Source organism: Schistocerca piceifrons, chromosome 2, assembly GCF_021461385.2.
Source record: "Schistocerca piceifrons isolate TAMUIC-IGC-003096 chromosome 2, iqSchPice1.1, whole genome shotgun sequence".
Lineage (NCBI taxonomy): Eukaryota > Metazoa > Arthropoda > Insecta > Orthoptera > Acrididae > Schistocerca > Schistocerca piceifrons.
This window is the reverse complement of record NC_060139.1, coordinates 381,924,685-381,948,992: the sequence shown is the minus strand read 5'-3', so window position 1 is coordinate 381,948,992 and position 24,308 is coordinate 381,924,685. Positions and strand designations below refer to the sequence as shown.

The 24,308-nt window shown below is 46.8% G+C and overlaps 1 protein-coding gene across 1 annotated transcript in view; it reads left to right on the top strand.

Annotated features, from left to right (window-relative positions):
- The window catches only part of LOC124775075 (ATP-binding cassette sub-family C member 4-like), a 305,650-nt gene that overhangs the window by 81,050 nt on the left and 200,292 nt on the right, over positions 1-24,308 (top strand). The window contains exon 4 of the mRNA XM_047249879.1: positions 7,450-7,654. Within this exon, the coding sequence (XP_047105835.1) occupies positions 7,450-7,654 (205 nt within the window). The remainder of the gene's footprint in view (positions 1-7,449; positions 7,655-24,308) is intronic.

Sequence of the window (24,308 nt, the reverse complement as noted above, 5' to 3'; positions counted from 1 at the left end):
ATTGGGCAGCGAATGCTGAACTGAAACGAAACTTACACCCTGTGTGCTCCATAGAAGCACAGTACATCCACTAATCTTCCTAATGTAAGTAAACAATTCGTCAAATGAGGTCATTAGCATTATTACATTCTTAGCTTACGAAGTTACTGTCTACAGGAAAATACACGATTATTCATGAAACGACTGTTGGAATAACTATGGATTTCCCATAGTCTTCGGCAGTGGCGAAATTCTTTATGGAGCAGTCTGAGCAACATGCATTAAATTTGGCTCCATTTCGTCCGTCTTCATTTTATCGTTATTTTGACGATACGTTTGTGGTGTAGCCACATGGCTGCTCCTGAGCAGTTTCTTGAAAACATGAATAGCACGCATTCAAGCATCTAGTTCACTGTCGAATCCGACAGAGAACGAATTTTAATCTTTTGTGCAACGAAATCTGTTGGGTCTCTCGGTCACTCTGTGTACAGGAGACTGATGCAATTTGATTCATATCTCAGCGCACACAGTTTCCACCATCCAGTCCAGAAGAGATCGGCTTTAAATACATTGATGTACAGAGCTACAACTGGTTCTGACGAGGACCACTTTGATTCCTAAATTAATCATCCAAAGTATGTTTTCCGAAAGAACGGTTACGGTTATAAGAATCAACGGTAACAACTGTAACCCGACCAGCGGATATAATCTTAGCAGTGCATGCAAGCAAGCAGTAGACGCTGAACAGAAATAGAGACATTGTGTACGCTCCTACAGGAGATGTGGCGCCACCAGTGCTTACGTAATTTCTAACCAATCACAAGCCCTCTACGAGATATATACAGCACAGCAGCAGTAGCCATGACAGTCAGTTGCCCTTGATGAAGAAAATGATGGTAATGGTCGAAAGCTTGTGGTTTTATCCAAAGCTGAAGGGAAGGACTTCGTTCTGAAACGCAGGAAGACATCGACAAAATTTACACTTTCTGTAATGAATGGCACCTTTCTTTAAACGTGCATAATTGGAAAACAACACTGACAAGAAAGAGAAATACCTCTGTAGCATCCAACTGCGAGATGATTGGTAAATATGTAAGCCCATGACATTCTTTATTTACAAATACAGATACTTTCCATTTTTGAACAGAAATTTGTTAACATCGAGGATAGATTTAAGTGTCAGGAAGTCATTTTTGAAAATATTTGTATGGAGTGTAGCCATGTATGGAAGTGAAACATGGACGATAAATAGTTTGGACAAGAAGAGAATAGAAGCTTTCGAAATGTGGTGCTACAGAAGAATGCTGAAGATTAGATGGGTAGATCCCATAACTAATGAGGAGGTATTGAATAGAATTGGGGAGAAGAGGAGTTTGTGGCACAACTTGACAAGAAGAAGGGACCGGTTGGTAGGACGTGTTCTGAGGCATCAAAGGATCACCAGTTTAGTATTGGAGGGCAGCGTGGAGCGTAAAAATCGTAGAGGGAGACCGAGAGATGAATACACTAAGCAGACTCAGAAGGATATAGGTTGCAGTAAGTACTGGGAGATGAAGAAGCTTGCACAGTATAGAGTAGCATGGAGAGCTGCATCAAACCAGTCTCAGGACGGAAGACCACAACAACAACAATATGAGACCATAAGAAAGGCTGAACGGTATAGAAAACTCCTTTCAGTTGTGGTGTTGGAGGAAAGTCCTTAGAATTCCACGGACTGCAAAAAGAACGAATAGGTCAGTATTACAGCAAACAAAACCATATCGCTCCTTGGAAAGTGTGGTACTGAAATGGAAACTGATCAACTGTAGTTAGGGCACATCATTAGAAGAAAAGATTCGCTGGAAAAGACTTTAATGTTGGAGAAGATCGAAGACACAAGGAGAAGCGGGCGACAAATGATGAGACGGATCGATGGCATCACAGATGCAATGCATTCCAATCTGCAAAGTATTTGGGAGATTGTACAGGGCGAAAGAAATTGGCGTGGAATCACGGAAAGTCGGAATCGGCTAAACAATTGGAGAGAGAGTTTGGGGAGGGGAGGGGGGAGAGAGAGAGACTAAAAAACGAAATTAAATGGGACAAACACTAAAATCTGTAGTACGACACTCTAAAATTTTGAAGGCTTCGATTTGTTGGAAGGGTTCTGACAAAACGCAATCCATCTGCAAATGAAATCACATATAAAACGGTAGTGCAATTGCTTCTAGGGTACTGCTCCAGCTCGTGGGTTGATTCTCTAGTAGGCACAACAGTAGACATCGAATGAACGCAGAGATTCATTGCTAAGATCGTAACAGGTCAGCATTGCCCCTCGGAAAGTATCTGCAGGCAACTTAAATGACAATCTTCGGAAGACCGGCGATGTTCATGGGAAAGCCGGTTCAGTATATTTACAGGATCGGTATTTGAGGACAACTGTGTCACAGTTCTGGTGCTACTATCACGTATCTCTCGTATGGATGATGACAATAAAGTAAGAGAGATTAGGATGCGTTCCTGTTGACACTGTTGTGTTCTTCAGTCCAAAGACTGATTTGGTGTAACTGTCCACAGTAGTCTACCCTGTGCAAGCCTCTCCATCTCTGCTAAGTACTGCAATCTGTTTCCATTGGAAGTTGCCACCTGCAGTCAAGCCTTCGTCTCCCTCTTCAAGTTTCACCGCACACAGTTGCCTCCACCACTAAAGTGACAATTTCTTGGTGCGTCAGGATGTATCCTGTCAACCGATCCTTTCGTTTAGTCAAGTCGCCTCACCAATTTCTACCCTCCCTAATTTGAATCAATAGCTCTTTATTAGTCATCGGATCTACCCATCTAACTTTCAGCCTTCTTCTGTAGCAAAAGATTTCAAAATCTTCTGTTCTCTTCTTGCCTGTACTGCAGATCGTCCACGTTTCACTTTCGTATATGTCTCCATTACAGACAAATGATTTCCTTTTTTTCTTTTTCTTGCGCCTTTGTTCCGCATCTGCGCAAGGTCGGCATGCTTATTATCGTATGTCGCATGTTTAGTTTAAAAGCTGGCCACACGCCCTTTCAGTCCCCAAACCGTTACCTCCACACTGCTCCCCCCCCTCCCCCAGGCACAGAATATAATTATGTACCTCAACTGTCTGCCTGCAGTGCAATTGATGAGGAAGTGACGAAATTTTTCTGAGTGTTTGCTTATCTTGTACATGAGGTCGTACTAGGGTACAGGCCGGTATTCAGCTAGTGGGATGTGTGAACTGCCTAATATCATATCCAGGGCTGGCCGGCACGCCGACCCTTGTCGTTAACCCATCGGTTGCATTCGATCAGGGGCTGGCGCACGTCTCCGCCCGGAAGCGGCGTTTTGACACGCTCGGCTACCCCGACAAGCATGACACTTTAATTTATATTTCGTGTTAATAAATTTCTGTTTCCTTCGGAAATGCTTTTCTTTAACGCCTGTTTACAGTTCATATCCTCTCTACTTCGTTGATCGTTATCTTTCTGCTCAGTCGCGCGGGGTAACCAAGTGGTCTTGGAAGGCTTGTCACGGTCCGCGCGGCTCTCCACGTCGGAGATTCGAGTCCTCCCTCGGGCATGGGTGTGTGTGTTGTGTCTAGCGTAAGTTAGTTTAAGTTAGATTAAGTACTGCGAAAGCACAAGGACCGATGACCTCAGCAGTTTGGTGCCATACGACCTTACGACAATTTTTTTCCAAAATTTTGCTGCTCAAGCACCAAAACTCACCAACTAGTATCCCAGTCTCATTTCGTTGATTTATTTTCGATTGCATAGTCTTATTTAATTTGACTATACTTCATTACTCTTGATTTACTGTTTCGCACTCATCCTATAACCTTCTTTCAAGATGCCATCCATTCCAATCAAGCGATGATCAAAGTTATTTTGTCTCCTTTCACAATATTACAATTTCATCTGCAAATATTATAGGGTGCATACAGAGGCGAATTGATAATTATTTTTCCCTCACTCAATACGTGAATGAAATAGTACATAAAATTGTAACAAAATAGGCTTTTCCTAGTCTTGTACAATGGGTTCAGAAATCTATGTGTAAATGTGGATATATTTTCGGTTGTATAAGGGGCGATAAGAAAGCTTCCATTCGAGGGCTGTACAGTCCGGAATCGGTATGCCAATCAGGCGAAATTGCCGCGAGCACTGAGGCAAGCATCCAACCGGCGGACCAGGATTAAGATACTCATTTGGTAAAACACCTTACCCTGCTGTCTGAAAAAGTCGTAGCTGCCTGCTGTGCATTGTCGTCCGACAGGAATCGTCGATCATTGAAGACCGTTTACAAGGTACCAAAGGCGTGATAACATCGTGGGAAGATATCTAGATTATAGGCTGGTGCTTCAGCGCCTTCCCCTTGAATTGGCGTAACTTCTGCATTACAACATTTGCGATGTGGTGAGGTGCGTTATTGAACTGGATTGTACTATTGAATGCGTGAATTCCTAAGGGACCTAATTGCTGAGGTCATCGGTCCCTAGACTTACACACTACTTAAACTAATTTATGCTAAGAACAACACACCCACCCATGCCCGAGGGAGGACTCGAACCTCCGACGGGAGGGGCCGTACAATTCGTGACATGGCAAGTCTAACCGTGCACCCACTCCGCGCGGCTGACGTGCGTTATCATGAAGCATCAGCACCAATTGGCGCACAGTACCATAACGATGGTTTTCCGACGGGCTCGTTTCCCCATACACAGTCTTCATTCTCTGATGGATGTCTACGGGTGTCTGTCCTCCGGTTGCTAAGAAAAGAACAACAGCACTTTGGTCCTATTTGGCCACATTTAGTAATAACGTCGTCGTAGTTCCCGTTTCCGCATTTCATGCACGCACGTCGGAAAGCCATGAATGCCACACTGATCCCTGGTCTACATAGCGACGCTTATATAGGCGGATTGGGGTCGCGCCGAGACGCATATACACTACAGCAACGCCCACAAAAAGAAACGGTTTGATCACTGCTTATACTTATCCATTTTGAGTGCCTATAGGCATACAAACACATTTTTTGGTTGGTTGATTTGGGGGGAGGAGAACAAACATCGAAGTCGTCGGTCCCATCGGATTACGAAAGGATGGGGAAGGATATCGGCCGTGCCCTTTCAAAGGAACCATCTAGGCAAATACCTGAAACGATTTAGGGAAATCACGGAAAACCTATATCAGGATGGCCGGGAGAGGTTTTGAACCGTCGTCCTTCCGAATGCGTGTCCAGTGTGCTAACCACTGCACTATCTCGCGCATCTCGCTCGGTACTTGTTGATGGCCTTCTACAGCGTACGTATCAGCTGTATGTCGCCAAAGGACAAGGAAGAAAAAATTAAAGAGATACAAACTCCTACAAAGTCTTACCCTCGGTCGTTCTTCCCGCGAAGAATTCGCAGCTGGAACAGGAAAATGATGAAGTTACTGTAGTAGAAAAATAGCACGTGCCACATACCCAAGATGATTCACGGAGTAGAGCTGCAGTGAAGGTGAGTAGATATTTGGCCAAAATACAGTGCCACCATGATTTTCTATAGTATTAATTTCTTTTACAAGACATTTGCATCTGCCTTAGTAAAAAAAAATTCTAAAAATCGATGTGTCACACAATTTTGGTATCAATTTCCACATGGAGCTCAGTCTTACAAAACAGTTATTCAGATTTCTCAGCAGTATATACAAGAATGAAAAATTGTTGCAGGATCTGCCTTGTGAAAACAAGTAGACACTAAAAGCGGTGTGAAACTTTCTGGCTAACCAAAACTGTGCGGCTAACCGGTACTCAGACCTGCGACATTTCGCGCGCAAGTGATTTACCGACTGGGCTATCCACTCACGACTTACGATCCGCCCTCGCAGCTTTATTTCCTCCAATACCTCCTCCGCTGCCTTCAGAGAAGTTCTACATACACTACTGGCTATTAAAATTGCTACACTAAGAAGAAATGCGGATGATAAACCGGTATTCCTTGGACAAATATATTATACTAGAACTGACATGTATTTCATTTTCACGCAATTTGGGTGCATAGATTCTGAGAAATCACTACGCAGAACAACCACATCTGGCCGTAATAACGGCCTTTATACGGGTGGACGTTGAGTCAAACAGCGCTTGGATGGTGTGTACAGGTACAGCTGCCCATGCAGCTTCAACACGATACCACAGTTCACCAAGAGTAGTGACTGAGGTATTGTGACGAGCCAGTTGCTCGGCCACCATTGACCAGACGTTTTCAGTTGGTGAGAGATCTGGAGAATGCGCTGGCCAGGGCAGCAGTCGAACACTTTCTGTATCCAGAAAGGCCCGTACAGGACCTGCAACATGCGGTCGTGCATTATCCTGCTGGAATGTAGGGTTTCGCAGGGATCTAATGAAGGGTAGAGCCACGGGTCGTAACACATCTGAAATGTAACATCCATTGTTCCAAGTGCCGTCAATGCGAACAAGAGGTGACCGAGACGTGGAACCAGTGGAACCCCATACCATCACGCCGGGTGATACGCCAGTATGGCGATGACGAATACACACTTCCAATGTGCGTTCACCGCGATGTCGCAATACACGGATGCGACCATCATGATGTTGTAAACAGAACCTGGATTCATCCGAAAAAATGCCGTTTCGCCATTCGTGCACCGAGATTCGTCATTGAGTACACCATCGCAGGCGCTCCTGTCTGTGATACAGGGTCAAGGGTAACCACAGCCATGGTCTCTGAGCTGATAGTCCATGCTGCTTCAAACGTCGAACTGTTCGTGCAGATGGTTGTTGCTTTGGAAACGGCCCCATCTGTTGACTCAGGGATCGAGACGTGGCTGCACGATCCGTTACAGCCATGCGGATAAGATGCCTGTCATGTCGACTGCTAGTGATACGAGGCCGTTGGGGTCCAGCACGGCGTTCCGTATTACCCTCCTGAACCCACCGATTCCATATTCTGCTAATAGTCATCGGATTTCGACCAACGTGAGCAGCAATGTCGCGATACGATAAACCGCAATCGCGATAGGCTACAATCCGAACTTTATCAAAGTCTCCTCCTTACACGAGGCATCACAACAACGTTTCACCAGGCAACGCCGGTCAACTGTTATTTGTGTACGAGAAATCGGTTGGAAACTTTCCTCATGTCAGCACGTTGTAGGTGTCGCCACCGGCGCCAACCTTGTGCGAATGCTCTGAAAAACTGATCATTTGCATATCACAGCATCTTCTTCCTGTCGGTTAAATTTCGCGTCCGTAACACGTCATCTTCGTGGTGTAGCAATTTTAATGGCCAATAGTGTACTTTGCGCGAATGCGTACTCGAATTGCTGAGTTGGCAGACCACTTTCCGCTGAAACGCAAGTGTCCCAGGTTCGAGTCCCGGTGCGGCAGACAGTTATAATCGGCCAGGAAGTTTTAAATCTCCACTGCAGAGTGAAAATTCTATGTAGTGAGTGAGGGCGGTGTCGGTGTGGCAGGATAATGCAGCCGGTGCTGCTGGGGTACCTGCTGGACTACTTCACGCCGCCGCGCACCATGAGCAAGCACGTGGCGGCGCTGTACGCGGGCGGCGTCGTCGCGGCCACCGGCCTCAGCGCGCTGCTCTTCAACCACTACATGCTGGACGCGCTGCGCACCGGCATGCGCGTGCGCACCGCCTGCTGCTCGCTCATCTACAGGAAGGTGAGGCTGCCGCGCCGCGCTCTTCTCTGATTCTGTGCCTTCCTCCCATCACCTAGCGGTTGGCCGCGCACGCGATTTGCTAGCGATCACAGCAACACGGCGCTGAATCCGACCTTGCCCTTATGTCATACACTGAGGGGAGGGGTGGGGGGGGGGGGGGGGTAGACGAAATTATATGGCATGCTGATCCTATTTATAGACGCTGCCATCGGAGCACAAAAAGGCTCCTGTTTAATGAAAGAGTCTGACTGAAAAGTGAAGTACCAGTTGGCTCAATCTACCTTCTTCACCACCTTTAAATTTTTTTTGCAGAAATATTGGCATGCGGACACATTTAACATGCGCCTCACCTGTCACCCCCACAAGCTGCCCTAATTGTAACTCGCTCACACCCACTAGTCCATCGCTGTAAGTCTCACATGTCCATCCACTCCCAACTGCCCATTGTCTCTAGCTCACTCCGCCCTACTGGTTTTCATTACCTCTGTGTAACTCTCCAGCTTATCACGGTCTCCTGTCTCATAGCCAGAGTGACCATAGTTCTGTCCTGCTACTAGTGTCTGTTCTCACTGTCACTGTCTCCTCCTGCTCTCTCGTACTCTTGTTGTAGTGAAGAGCCAAGGGAACTGCTACACTTGCCTAATATCGTGTAGGCCCACGGCGAGCACGCATAAGTGCCGCAACACGACTAATGTCTGAAGTAGTGCTGAAGGGAATCGATAATATGACTCCTGCAGCGCTGTCCATAAATCTGTAAGAGTACGCGGGGGTGGAGATCTCTTCTGAACAGTACGTTGCAAGGCACCCAGATATCCTCAATGTTCATGCCTGGAGAGTTTGGTGGCCAGCGGAAACGCTTAAGCCCCGAAGAGCCTGGAGTCACTCTGTAGCAATTCTGGACGTGTGTGGCGTCGTATTGCCCTGCTGGAATTACCCAAGTCCGTTGGAATCCACAATGGACATGAATGGATGTAGGTGACAGACAGGATGCTTACGTACTTGTCACCTGTCACAGTCGTATCTAGACGTATCAGGAGTCCCATATCACTCCAACTGCACACGCCCTACATCATTACTGAGCCTCCACCAGCTTGATCAGTCACCTGCTGACATGCAGGTCCATCCGCTCGACACAATTTGAAACGGGACTCATCCGACCAGGCAACAACATATTTCCAGTCATCAATAGTCCAATGACGGTATTGAAGGGCCCAGGCGAGGCGTAAAGCTTTATGTCGTGCGTTCATCAGGGGTATACGAGTGGGCTTTAGACTCCGAAAGCCCATATCGATGAGGTTTCGTTGAATGGTTCGCACGCTGACACTTGTTGATGGCCCAGCACTGAAATCTGCAGCAATTTGCGGAAGCGTTGCACTTGTGTCACGTTGATCGATTCTCTTCAGTCGTCGTTGTCCCGTTCTTGCAGGATCTTTCTCAGCGATGACGAAGATTTGATGTTTTATCGGATTCCTGATATTCACGGTAGTCTCGTGAAATGGTCGTACGAGAATATCTCCATCTCATCAGTGCCTCGGAAATGCTGTGTCCCATCGCTCGTGTGCCGACTGTTACACCACGTTCAAACCCGCTTAAATCTTATAACTACGAAGGCTTTCCCGGCGTAATAATTCATAATATTCTTCTCGGGTATGCAGCCGGATCACAACGTCTTCATGACACAATATCTCCGCGGTCCAACTGGCCGCCATCTTCAGGTGAGAGTGCTGGTGCACGATCTCGCCGGAACTGACTTCCTAGTGCAGGCTGCGGCCCCTATGTAGGCCGCAGAAGACCCACAACGCGTGCGCGAGAAGGTGCCGTAACTGCCCTCTAGCGCAGTAAACATACCGCGCCGCCAGTGGTGGAAACAGGCGAAATCGAGATATCGCTGTCAAAAATTAAAAAAAAAGAAAAAATTTTAAATTTTGTTCCGACGATCGAAACATATACCGTTGTTTTTTAATGTCAGATAACACCGGGTCGCAAGTCTTACTTAAAAGATAACGCTTGTCTCTATTAATAAGATTGTCAGATAAACGAATCTCTATGGATTCTTTTAAAACACAGTCCCAATAGCGAGATGCAGGGGCAACCATTTGTGTCTCGTCATATAGCATTCTGTGTCCCTCGGTGAGACAGTGCTCCGCCACTGCAGATTTCCCCTGATGCTCAACGCATCGATCCTGAATGGTCCGAATTGTCTGACCAATATAAGCCTTCCCACAGTGGCAAGGGATCTTGTACACACCGGGCTTCCTCAAACCCAAGTCATCCGTAACAGAGCCAAGAAGCGCTCTAATCTTGGCTGGCGGACGAAAAATACTTTTGATATGATATCTTTTCAGAATTCTTCCTATCTTCGAGGAAATACTCCCAGCAAAAGGCAGAAGAGCCACCGATTTGCAGGTATCTTCTGGTGGTTCAGGCGAAGGTCCAAACTGGAAAGCACGACGGATCTGTTTATCTGTGTAGCCATTCTGCTTGAACACAACCTTAAGATGGTCCAATTCTTGTGTCAAGCTTTCTCCATCTGGAATGGCATAAGTTCTTCTCGCCAACGTCCGCAGGACCCCCGTACGCTGGAACGATGGACGACAGCTAGAAGCATGCAGGTGTGCATAGGCTTTCGATAAACATTGTGTCCCAGTGTCCCATCATCCTTTCTGTACACCAGAACATCCAGAAACGGAAGCTTTCCATCACTTTCCACCTCCATGGTAAACTTGATGCTAGGATACAGGGAATTAAAATGATCTAGGAGGCGGTCAGGAGCTTCCCTCCCATGAGGCCACACAATAAACGTATCGTCAACGTACCTCCAGAAACAGGTTGGTTTTAAGGACGCCGTCTTCAGCGCCATATATCTCGATTTCGCCTGTTTCCACCACCGGCGGCGCGGAATGATTACTGCGCTAGAGGGCAGTTAACGGCACCTTCTCGCGCACTCGTTGTGGGTCTTCTGCGGCCTACACAGGGGCCGCCGCTTGCGCTGGGAAGTCAGGTCCGGCGAGATCGTGCACCAGCACTCTCACCTGAAGATGGCGGCCAGTTGGACCGCGGAAATATTGTGTCATGAAGACGTTATGATCCGGCTGCATACCCGAGAAGAATATTGTCGCTTAAATTTTGATAACGTGTCATTGTAGCAGCAGTAACCGATCTAACAACTGCGCCAGACACTTGTGTTACATAGGCGTTGCCGACCGCATCGCCGTATTCTGCCTGTTTACATATATCTGTATTTGAATACGCATGCCTATACCAATTTCTTTTACGTGCGTATTCTACTTGTAGAAGGGGGGTAACGTTGTATCTCTGTATCTTGGAAACGGACAAAGGTATCAAGAAAAGTTTTCAAGATTGTTTGAAATCGGGAGCTTACTAATATACCCCAAAAATTTAAGACATTTTCTGTGCATAGCCATCTCAGAATACGCGGCTCGGTTTTTGTACCCGAAACCGTGTTTTTCGGGCTTTCTCAGGAACTGCCCATGAACTACCTGGTGTCTCCATAAACACCTTAAGGCGCACCGTAGACCACACCTAATACAAAAAGAACCAGCCTGTTTGCTCAGTTTGCCTAAGCCGGAAGAAGTGAAAAATATTCCAAATTTGACCCTGTAATATAGGTTACAGTTAGACTATCCTTCTGTCTGGTACGCAAATGGTCCCTAGACCAAGGGCTGTCCAAAATACCTTTCTACCACCAGTAGAACCCGAGGTTTGAGCTCCGGAAAAAACCGTTTATACGTACGGCATTTTGGAATATATTAGGTAGAGGATGCTGTCACATGCGTACCGATAACACATCAACAGCAAAGATGACAATGCATCAAAACAACTTAGTAACCGGAAATGTCGCAGTATGCCTGAAGAGATGGTGCGAATGGGACTCTTATACTGAAGGAATGGAGGTAAGTGTCCCGTCTGGTTACCCAGATCTGGGTCGTCCCTTGTTTTTCTAAATCATCTAAGACAGATATCAGGATGATTCCTTCGAAAAACACACTACCAATTTCTTTCCCCTTCCTTAAACAATCCCTCTTATTTGTCTCGATTTCAAATGGTTCAAATGGCTCTAATCACAATGGGAGTTAACATCTGAGGTCATCAGTCCCCTAGACTACTTAAACCTAACTAACCTAAGGACATCACACACATCCATGCCCGAGGCAGGATTCGAACCTGCGACAGTAACTGTCGCGCGGTTCCAGACAGTAGCGCCTAGAATCGCTCGACCACTGCGGCTGGCCTCAATTTCACACCTCAACCGTAGTCCATTATCCTGCGGGGAGAACTGTCACGTAATACGTCCAGGCACACATGGCTCCCTGCCCGATATTGGACGCTCTGGCTGACTTGTTCACAGTTGTTACGTTTTTATAGATGCCTTTCATACCCTTCTAGGATCACGAGGTTTGCCGCTTATCCAAATGCTGGCTATATAATTCGATACCTGAGGCAACTTGAGATTATTGCCCTGCATCATCACATCCATATAGGGCCGAATACTACACATGGTGTTCTTGAATCACCTTAACCGGATGTACCCCTGCGAGTGAGTGACAGGATATGTTGATTAGGCATTGATTTCACAACTGGCATGCTGCGCTCGTTAGCCCTTAGCTGCTGGCGTCTATTAAACCAGATTAGAGCAGGGCTAAGTGATCGCCGTCTTAGGACATCCTGCAACGGGCGCGATGTACCAACGTCTATTTGGCCTCGCGTATTCTCCACGTTGGGCAGACGCATCCGATCCAGCCTGCTGTGTGAATGGCGTATTTGGGATCCATTGTTAGTATCGGCATGTTGAGTAAAATCCAGTACGATTCTCTCACCCTCCCAAGGGACAGAGGAGACTTGGGCCTTTTTCATGTTCAGGACTGAGCGAAGGCCCTATTTGTAAGCTATCCCATGAAGATGTGGCGACATTGTCCGCCATGCCTTACAAGCCTGCTGCTGGAATCCCTAGTGCCAATCTCTCTCTCTCTCTCAATCTCTCTCTCTCTCTCTTAGGTGCTGTTATCGCACATCCCAGCGCCTTTTTCCTACATTGGTCAATTCTTTCTTGAACTAATCTACATCCGCACCGCACTGTGGCCCACACGCTTGACATCAGCGAAGGTGATATATACCTATATGTAGTTGAGTAGTACACTGGACGTGACTGAAAATACCCCCCAAATTGAGTGCCGTGTCGTGTAGCTGGCGGTGAGTCTCGCCATACTTGATACAGTCGTTCAGTCCTCTTGGTGAATAACGGTTAATGAGAAGCAGGTGCACCAGTCTCGCCTGCATCAAATGCACCCTGCAAACTCTCCACTGTGTGTCACCTATGGAGTGATCGATGACCATCGCCTTGTCTGGAGGTCCTCGAAGGATGTTTGGCAGTTGGTGCACCAGGTATTGGCTTTCGTCACACGCGTGACTTCCAATCAGATAAGTGCACAATCGCTCCTCTTCCCGGATGGGATGTATTTGCCGAGATTCTGTGACGGTAAGAAGACAGTCCTCGATTTTTGGCACTGCTTAAATGAACGACACTGTGCGGTACTACGGAGCCCCAACTACCAGCAATATTTCTCAGGTTTTCTGTGGGGCGCGTTCCATAACCCACCTCGCAGCTGAATTATCCATGACATGAAAGGTTGAAACACGAACTCTTTTTGTTGGGACTGAAGTACCAAAGGCGGCCACATTGCTACAAGAGGACATCCATCGTTAATCTCGCAGCGAGTGATGCCATGGAGATGACCTGTTTTGTTTTTCTTCCTGTTTGGCAGCCGACGAGGATGGGCTTAAAGTTACCTTTCCTCGGGTTTATCAGGCATGCAATAGCACGAGCTTATGCAACTCACTGGTGATGGCACAAAAAAATCTTTTCTCATTTTTCTTGATGCATTCTGGCCCCCTTGAATCCTATGGCGTCCATCCTTCTCAGTTCTGATGGGGAGCACGGGAAATTCGTGGTCACTTTGCTCCCTTTTTCGTAAAAAAATAGAGAAGTGCTAGAGTGTCTGGCTGGAAACTGAAATGTAGTGTCGAATCCCGACTGGGTCCCCTTTTTTACATTCTGCTTAGCATTCAGATGTCATTGATGTGGAGATTCGCCAGAAACGAAACGTGGTTCCGATTCCATGTTACACTGTAGCTCCCCTTTTCCCAGTTGGATAACTGGTTAGGAACGTGCAAGTGGCCTAAGTGACATCCAGTTGATTCCGATTGTTTCACGACAACTACAAAGAGATGCAAGTCCAGTCGCGAAAGTTATATGAAAGTGATGATATCCATCTACTTCCAAATTGTGCACCGACGAGTGGTAGTTGTCTACTCATGTGCTCTGCAGTAGCGTCGCAAGTGTTTGGGAGTTTATAACTTGAGTAGTATTTCTGGCTTTATGTGTAGGACATGGTGGTTGTCTCGTCTCGTCCTTCGTTATATGTGTGTCTGACTGCGGTGTGGTCCGCTCCTGTTGTTTGTCATGGCGTCCAAGCGTTCATTTTATAAGCCATTGCCTAAAGTGCAGACCGGATCTTTCGAAATCCACGACTGATTAGATGATACGTTTCATGTTACCTCGGACCAAGTGGATATCTCCTCTTTTGGCACTGAGATTTATGTGTTCTTGATGAAATTCGTGGATCCCCTTCAAGTAGACTAATACGAATTAAAGCATCGTAATCAGGCTTCCTTCCGGCGTAGAGGTGGTTTGAACACTATGATGCTCCTTGCAGATGTGGTCATTAAATATATCAATGTTCAAATATTCAGTCTTCTTCCGGAGGTGTAGAATTTACCGTAAGGAAGTTCGGCGCAATGCAGTGATGCGAGAGGAATTTGCTGTGAACGCTGGTGAAGTCAACACAGGCTCGAATGTTATAGCGTTATAAGTTCGATGGAAATGCAAATCAAAAAGAACAATCCGTCTCATTTGCAGGTTTGTGGATATTCTATTCATATTACATACAGTGGTCATGTGGGGACGTGTTTTCTGTACACCGAAAGTGGAAATCTTCGAATCAAATGCCTGCGGTGAGTTTTTGCTTTACAGTCTTCCTCAGAACAGCGCGGTAAATTAGGGATTATTGACTTCGTATGCCCTGGTAATGAACTTGGAGCTACGTTTTCCCTCGTTTCTGGTCATCATCCAAAAGTTTCCACTATCTCTGCTATTGCTTTTCCACCGTTGTAATCAAAGCCTGACCCCGTACCTGCTACCGCTTGCACGTTGGCGCACACGATTCATAATAATCGGTGCCGCAATCAGGATGGTGATGATTTAGTTGCTCCTTCTCCTGTCCCATCTTCCCCTGAGCCGTGTTTGTCTGTTACTCGTATAATTGGCGTAGTGCCATACAGCTCTGGCGCTCTGGAGATCGGGGAGGGAGTCTCTGGTACTCCTGCTGCTCCTATGGAGCCGCCCCGGAGCTAGTGTGTATCGAAATCGTCTTCTTCGCAGCCACCACCACAAATACAATCAGTAATACAGCAGCGCCCTCGTGTTCCTCTGTCTGCTCTCAACGACTGGGATCGTGATTTGTTGCCTACTGTCACTCCCGTTGCAGAAATTGCTATCCAAGAATTGTCTCCCGCTGTCTCTGAGATCCACACTGATTGCCTCCTTTAGAGAGTAGGCATGCCGTGCATAGTGACTCTTCTGTGAGGCAGGCCTCTAACCCTGGGAAGTCACAGATTGTTATGAAAGTGGTACAAAATCCGCCTCCGCTGCCGACTGCAGTGGCTATTATGCCTCGCAACCGGCGTAAATAACGTGTGCAGCAGGAGCGTGCCTCAGCTCGGAAAACAACGAATTGTAAAGATTCAGTTGCCGCCTGTACTAGCCACTCACTCTCGGATTCGTCACTGGGCTCCACGCTGGACTGTGGCGAGCGACTGATGGAGTAGTCATGCTGCTCTGTCGCTGTTTATGTGTTTTATCTTTTGAATGATGGAATGATTTCTAAGACATATGCACCAGCCACATCAAATGGTTTTTTTTTTTTTTTTTTTGTCATCAGTCTACTGACTGGTTTGATGCGGCCCGCCACGAATTCCTTCACTGTGCTAACCTCTTCATCTCAGAGTAGCACTTGCAACCTACGTCCTCAATTATTTGCTTGACGTATTCCAATCTCTATCTTCCTCTACAGTTTTTGCCCTCTACACCTCCCTCTAGTACCATGAAAGTCATTTCCTCATGTCTTAGCAGATGTCCTATCATCCTGTCCCTTCTCCTTATCAGTGTTTTCCACATATTCCTTTCCTCTCCGATTCTGCGTAGAACCTCGTCATTCCTTACCTTATCAGTCCACCTAATTTTCAACATTCATCTATAGCACCACATCTCAAATGCTTCGATTCTCTTCTGTCCCGGTTTTCCCACAGTCCATGTTTCACTACCATATAATGCTGTACTCCAGACGCACATCCTCAGAAATTTCTTCCTCAAATTAAGGCCGGTATTTGATATTAGTAGACTTCTCTTGGCCAGAAATGCCTTTTTTGCCATAGCGAGTCCTTCTTTTGATGTCCTCCTTGCTCCGTCCGTCATTGGTTATTTTACTGCCTAGGTAGCAGACTTCCTTAACTTCATTAACGTCGTGACCATCAATCCTCATGTTAAGTTTCTCGCTGTTCTCATTTCTACTACTTCTCATTACCTTCGTCTTTCTCCGATTTACTCTCAAACCATACTGTGTACTCATTAGACTGTTCATTCAGTTCAGCAGATCATTTAATTCTTCTTCACTTTCACTCAGGATAGCAATGTCATCAGCGAATCGTATCATTGATATCCTTTCAACTTGTATTTTAATTCCACTCCTGAACCTTTCTTTTATTTCCATCATTGCTTCCTCGATGTACAAATTGAAGAGTAGGGGCGAAAGGCTACAGCCTTGTCTTCCACCCTTCTTAATACGAGTACTTCGTTCTTGATTGTCCACTCTTATTATTCCCTCTTGGTTGTTGTACATATTGTATATGACCCGTCTCTCCCTATAGCTTACCCCTATTTTTTTCAGAATCTCGAACAGCTTGCACCATTTTATATTGTCGAACGCTTTTTCCAGGTCGACAAATCCTATGAAAGTGTCTTGATTTTGCTTTAGCCTTGCTTCCATTATTAGCCGTAACGTCAGAATTGCCTCTCTCGTCTCTTTACTTTTCCTAAAGCCAAACTGATCGTCACCTAGCGCATTCTCAATTTTCTTTTCCATTCTTCTGTATATTATTCTTGTAAGCAGCTTCGATGCATGACCTGTTAAGCTGATTGTGCGATAATTCTCGCACTTGTCAGCTCTTGCCGTCTTCGGAATTGTGTGGACGATGCTTTTCCGAAAGTCAGATGGTATATCGCCAGACTCATATATTCTACACACCAACGTGAATAGACGTTTTGTTGCCACTTCCCCCAATGATTTTAGAAATTCTGATGGAATGTTATCTATCCCTTCTGCCTTATTTGACCGTAAGTCCTCGAAAGCTCTTTTAAATTCCGATTCTAATATTGGATCCCCTATCTCTTCTAAATCGACTCCTGTTTCTTCTTCTATCACATCAGACAAATCTTCACCCTCATAGAGGCTTTCAATGTATTCTTTCCACCTGTCTGCTCTCTCCTCTGCATTTAACAGTGGAATTCCCGTTGCAATCTTAATGTTACCACCGTTGCTTTTAATGTCACCAAAGGTTGTTTTGACTTTCCTGTATGCTGAGTCTGTCCTTCCGACAATCATATCTTTTTCGATGTCTTCACATTTTTCCTGCAGCCATTTCGTCTTAGCTTCCCTGCACTTCCTATTTATTTCATTCCTCAGCGACTTGTATTTCTGTATTCCTGATTTTCCCAGAACATGTTTGTACTTCCTCCTTTGATCAATCAACTGAAGTATTTCTTCTGTTACCCATGGTTTCTTCGGAGCTACCATCTTTGTACCTATGTTTTCCTTCCCAACTTCTGTGATGGCCCTTTTTAGAGATGTCCATTCCTCTTCAACTGTACTGCCTACTGCGCTATTCCTTATTGCTGTATCTATAGCGTTAGAGAACTTCAAACGTATCTCGTCATTCTTTAGAACTTCCGTATCCCACTTCTTTGCGTCTTGATTCTTCCTGACTAATGTCTTGAACTTCAGCCTACTCTTCATCACTACTATATTGTGATCTGAGTCTATATCTGCTCCTGGGTACGCCTTACAATCCGGTACCTGATTTCAGAATCTCTGTCTGACCATGATGTAATCTAATTGAAATCTTCCCGTATCTCCCGGCCTTTTCCAAGTACACCACCTCCTCTTGTGATTCTTGAACAGGGTATTCGCTATTACTAGCTGAAACTTGTTACAGAACTCAATTAGTCTTTCTCCTCTTTCATTCCTTGTCCCAAGCCCATATTCTCCTGTAACCTGTTCTTCTACTCCTTCCCCTACAACTGCATTCCAGTCGCCCATGACTATTAGATTTTCGTCCCCCTTTACATACTGCATTACCCTTTCAATATCCTCATACATTTTCTCTGTCTGTTCATCTTCAGCTTGCGACGTCGGCATGTATACCTGAACTATCGTTGTCGATTCTGATTAGAACAACCCGGTCACTGAACTTTTCACAGTAACACACCCTCTGCCCTACCTTCCTATTCATAACGAATCCTACACCTGTTATACCATTTTCTGCTGCTGTTGATATTACCCGATACTCATCTGACCAGAAATCCTTGTCTTCCTTCCACTTCACTTCACTGACCCCTACTATATCTACACTCCTGGAAATGGAAAAAAGAACACATTGACACCGGTGTGTCAGACCCACCATACTTGCTCCGGACACTGCGAGAGGGCTGTACAAGCAATGATCACACACACGGCACAGCGGACACACCAGGAACCGCGGTGTTGGCCGTCAAATGGCGCTAGCTGCGCAGCATTTGTGCACCGCCGCCGTCAGTGTCAGCCAGTTTGCCGTGGCATACGGAGCTCCATCGCAGTCTTTAACACTGGTAGCATGCCGCGACAGCGTGGACGTGAACCGTATGTGCAGTTGACGGACTTTGAGCGAGGGCGTATAGTGGGCATGCGGGAGGCCGGGTGGACGTACCGCCGAATTGCTCAACACGTGGGGCGTGAGGTCTCCACAGTACATCGATGTTGTCGCCAGTGGTCGGCGGAAGGTTCACGTGCCCGTCGACCTGGGACCGGACCGCAGCGACGCACGGATGCACGCCAAGACCGTAGGATCCTACGCAGTGCCGTAGGGGACGCACCGCCACTTCCCAGCAAATTAGGGACACTGTTGCTCCTGGGGTATCGGCGAGAACCATTCGCAACCGTCTCCATGAAGCTGGGCTACGGTCCCGCACACCGTTAGGCCGTCTTCCGCTCACGCCCCAACATCGTGCAGCCCGCCTCCAGTGGTGTCGCGACAGGCGTGAATGGAAGGACGAATGGAGACGTGTCGTCTTCAGCGATGAGAGTCGCTTCTGCCTTGGTGCCAATGATGGTCGTATGCGTGTTTGGCGCCGTGCAGGTGAGCGCCACAATCAGGACTGCATACGACCGAGGCACACAGGGCCAACACCCGGCATCATGGTGTGGGGAGCGATCTCCTACACTGGCCGTACACCACTGGTGATCGTCGAGGGGACACTGAATAGTGCACGGTACATCCAAACCGTCATCGAATCATCGTTCTACCATTCCTAGACCGGCAAGGGAACTTGCTGTTCCAACAGGACAATGCACGTCCGCATGTATCCCGTGCCACCCAACGTGCTCTAGAAGGTGTAAGTCAACTACCCTGGCCAGCAAGATCCCCGGATCTGTCCCCCATTGAGCATGTTTGGGACTGGATGAAGCGTCGTCTCACGCGGTCTGCACGTCCAGCACGAACGCTGGTTCAACTGAGGCGCCAGGTGGAAATGGCATGGCAAGCCGTTCCACAGGACTACATCCAGCATCTCTACGATCGTCTCCATGGGAGAATAGCAGCCTGCATTGCTGCGAAAGGTGGATATACACTGTACTAGTGCCGACATTGTGCATGCTCTGTTGCCTGTGTCTATGTGCCTGTGGTTCTGTCAGTGTGATCATGTGATGTATCTGACCCCAGGAATGTGTCAATAAAGTTTCCCCTTCCTGGGGCAATGAATTCACGGTGTTCTTATTTCAATTTCCAGGAGTGTAGATTGAGCCTTTGCATTTCCCTTTTCAGATTTTCTAGTTTCCCTACCACGTTCAAGCTTCTGACATTCCACGCCCCGACTCGTAGAAAGCTATTCTTTTATTGATTATTCAATCTTTTTCTCATGGTAACCTCCCCCTTGGCAGTCCCCTCCCGGAGATCCGAATGGGGAACTATTCCGAAATCTTTTGCCAATGGAGAGACCATCATGACACTTCTTCAAATACAGGCCACATGTCCTGTTGATACACGTTACGTGTCTTTAATGCAGTGATTTCCATTGCCTTCTGCATCCTCATGTCGTTGATCATTGCTGATTCTTCCGCCTTTAGGGGCAATTTCCCACCCCTAGGACAAGAGAGTACCCTGAACCTCTATCCGCTCCTCCGCCCTCTTTGACAAGGCCGTTGGCAGAATGAGGCTGACTTCTTATGCCGGAAGTCTTCGGCCGCCAATGCTGATTATTTATCAAAATTTAGGCAGTGGCGGGGATCGAACCCGGAACCGAAGACGTTTTGATTATGAGTCTAAGACGCTACCCCTTTTTTTATTTTTTTTATTTTTTTTATTTTTTTTTATTTTTTTTTTACCGCTCTTTTTTTTACGTTTTTTTTCTTTATTTTTTTTTTGACGCTACCCCCCCCCCTTTTTTTTCCACGGTAATTACCACTGCAGTTCTTGTTTATAATTATTGTATGTATAAAAATTGAATGTTTCCCAATCGAATTTGTTATTCTGATTAAAAACCCAATAATTCTCCTTATATACTTTACAATGAAAATTGGAAAACCCACCGCCATGAATTGTGTTGTTGGACAAAAAGAAAATAATTTTTATTCAATGATGTAACTAATTTGCTAAAGATAATGTAGGTTTGGGAAACTTTCTGAATAATTGGTGGACTAACAAAAGAAAATGAAACAGAAGAAAAAAAAGTGCCAGAGGAGGAATAGAACCCAAGATCTCTGGCGTAAGAGTCCGAGCCCTAAACATCTTTTTTTGTTTTTTTTATTTTTTTATTTTTTTATTGAACCGGCGACCTTTTTTTATTTTTTATTTTTTTTTTGTTTTTTTTTATGGATTTCTACCCCTTTTTTCTTTTTTTTACCCCCTTGTTGAACCACTTTCTTCCTTTAAGAAGCCCCTTAGGAAAATGGAACTAAAAAAATAAATAAATAAAAAAAATAAAACAACCTAAGTGCCACCGCCACTTGTCATCCTATAACAAAAAAAATTTGATCCACTTCAGGCGTTAGCTCCTGAGTAAACCCACCCCAGAGAGCTGCCTATAGACCAGGGGAATTATGGGAATCAAGGTTAGGGCTATCCGTTGCCACTTTTTTTATATGACTACATTTAGGGAGCGTGTACAAATGAGAATTCTAGTAACTAAGTGTTACAAGTAAGTGTTACAACAACAAAGGTGGCATAAAAGAGTAATCAAAAAAATAAAATATAAACCACTGTTGTAATTCTAACTAAAAGGTTCTTCAATAATGTAACTGGTTCCACTTGGAGCCTTGGCATCGTTATCTGAAATCTCCAATAGCGCCTTTGAAGGGCATCTGCAACGGAGGCATTCTGCTTCGCTAGTGCCTCAAGGAAAACAGTATCCTTGCAGCAGCTTGTCTCTTCCTTTGGTCATGGCTGGCAAGGCAGAGCCGTTAGTGTGATGCGGCACAGCACATTAACCACAGCCTGGCACTCCCCAGCTGAGTGGGGGGTTAACGAAAACGCTGCGTAAATAATTTGCGAAGAGCGTACGGTATTTCGGTGTGCGTTCGAGGGCGTTGTGAGCATTTTGTAGGAACCACCAGTAATCAAGCTGCTCTTTCTCTCCGTCGCTAAAGATGTAGGCGACGGTAAGTCCTTTGAACCATGTAAGCGCATGATATTTTGCAGCCGGAAAGTAAGTTTCATCGGGACAGAGTAGGGTCTGCGGGTCAATCATATCAGGTGTGACCCGGAGGTAACAAGCCAATATCTTCTGTGTTAGTCGCCAAACTCCGGACGATGATGCGCAAGTAAAACGATGTTCATCGGTATCCAAAAGGTGACAATCTGGGCAATAAGGGGAGTCTGCCAGTCCAATAGTGTGAAGTCGCTGGCGTGTGGCATATTTTTTGTTGGCGATCTGATACCACTTCGAACGCACCGTGGATGACAGAAAGTGGTGGTGTATCGTTTTCCACACTCTTGGCCAGTGAACCGTAGGGTACTTGTTTTCCACCACGTTATGGTGAACAGCCCGCAGAAGGTTGGTATAAAAATCTTTCGCCTTTGGTGGACGTGTGGCGGAGAGGTTCAAGCTGACATAGCTGTAATCAAGAATTAAGGTCGACACATGGGAGAGCTGTGGTGCGACGTGCGCAACCGACACCGGCGGGACGTTAGAGGCTGGCATCAGAACCTGCAGCAAACGACCCGTGAGAGAGGCATATTGACTTTTCCATCGTTTCCTCATGTTGCTCATGTAAAGAGCAGCTGCTCTCGCCCTGACGTTGACCACTCCCAGCCCTCCTTTGTGCACTGGGAGAGTAAGAGTGTCATATCGTACTTTAAAGATATGACCTGCGGAAACGTAGTAACTGAAGGCCGCCTGAAGCCGGCGACCTATCTGCAGCGGTAGTGGGAGGACCTGTGCCACGTGGTTGAGTTTTGATGCCACGTAGAGGTTCAGGTATTCAACACGTTGTAGCAGATTCAAGTCCCGGAGTAGGTTCTGTCGCACCATTGCGCGTATGATCTGTAATAACCGTCGGTAGTTTGCTGCAGCTGTTTTACGTACATCTTTCTTGAACGTGATTCCCAAATATCGCAGATCAGAAACTGGTGGGAGGGGAGCGAGGGCTTCCGGTCCGAGACCACGCCCAATGTCCAACGCCGCCGACTTGTTGATGTTCAGAAGACTGCCTGCGGCCTGTCCGTATCGCTCAATCCAGGTTAGTACGCTTTGAACTTCGTCATTGGAACGAACCAGCAGTAGCAGGTCGTCAGCGTATGTCCTATAGCGAAAGGTGACGTCCCGCAGCGTGATACCATATAGGCGGTGGTTAAGGCCCCCAAGGAGTGGCTCGAGTGCGATTGCATAAAGGTAGGTTGAAAGGGGACAACCCTGTCGTAGAGACCTCTTAATGGGTACTGGTCCTACCGTCCTTCCATTGACCTGAACGTGTGAGCTGGCTGCGGTCCAAAGACGCCGTAGGGTGTCGATGAGGCCCGGGGGGAATCCCATACAGTCCATCACTCGTAGGAGGAAGTTGTGGTGCACTCTATCAAAGGCGCGGTGGAAATCGACGGAGACGATCGCCGCTCTCAGACGGCACGCTGAAGCGATCGCTATTAAGTCCCTGCAGTCACCGGTGGCCATGTGTATGTTGGCTTCTCCCCCCTGCGACGTCTGTTCTGGAGCGAGGATCATCGGCAAAGTCGTCTTAATACGGCTCACCATAATCCTGGTGAAAATCTTGTAATCGGCGTTCAACATTGTAAGCGGCCGATAGTCGTTAATCGATAGCCCTCCACCTGGCTTGTGTACTGGTATGAGGAGACCTTCTACAAACGCTGGCGGCACAACACAGTCTGGAGACATAAGTTCGCGGAACATTATAACCCAGCGAGGCATCATGATGTCACGGAAAGTCCGGTAGAATTCGATGGGCAATCCATCAGGTCCAGGAGATTTATTGGCCGCACCTTTGTCCACGGCGTCTTCGACTTCTTCGAGTGAGATTTCCTCTGTTAGTGCATTCACGGTAGCCTCGTCGATAGTACGGGTTATCTGCTGTAACACTTCAGTAGTGGCCTCGTCAATGACGGTTCTTTCCTTGTAAAGATGACGAAAATGATCCTCCACCGCCTTTACTATGGTTGCTTGGGTCGTACATAAGCGACCGTCGTGTGTCCTGAGTTGTGTGATTAAATGTTGACGTTGTCGGCGCTTATCCGCCACAACGTGGTGCATAGTGGGTTCCTCTGCAACCGTTCGGTCGTGCCGTCGCGAGCGGACTACTGCACCTTCTAGTCGACGCTTCGTCAATGATAGTATGTGAGCCTTGATTCTGCTTTGGTCATGTTGTCTCTCCGGGGAAGGGGGTAAGGCGTCGAGGTCCCTGAGTGCCGCGTAGTAAAAATCGAGGGTCTGTCGATGCCACGCAGTCACGTCCTTGCCATAACGCATAAGTGTCCTACGGATTGCTGGTTTGGCACAGAGGAGCCACCACTCCAGGGTCGAGGTGTATCGTGGGTGGCGGCGTTCACAGTCAGTCCACGTTGCTGCAACTTGCCGACGGCAATCCAGGTCCTGGAGATGAGTTATGTTGAGCTTCCAAAAGCCATTGCTGCGCCAGACTTGTTGGGGGCGTAGGTGTATAGTGCAGATATAGGCACTGTGATCGGAATAGGCTTGAGGCCATAATTCGGCGTCCACCACACCGTGTGTGAGATCTTGTGACACATATATGCGGTCAAGTCG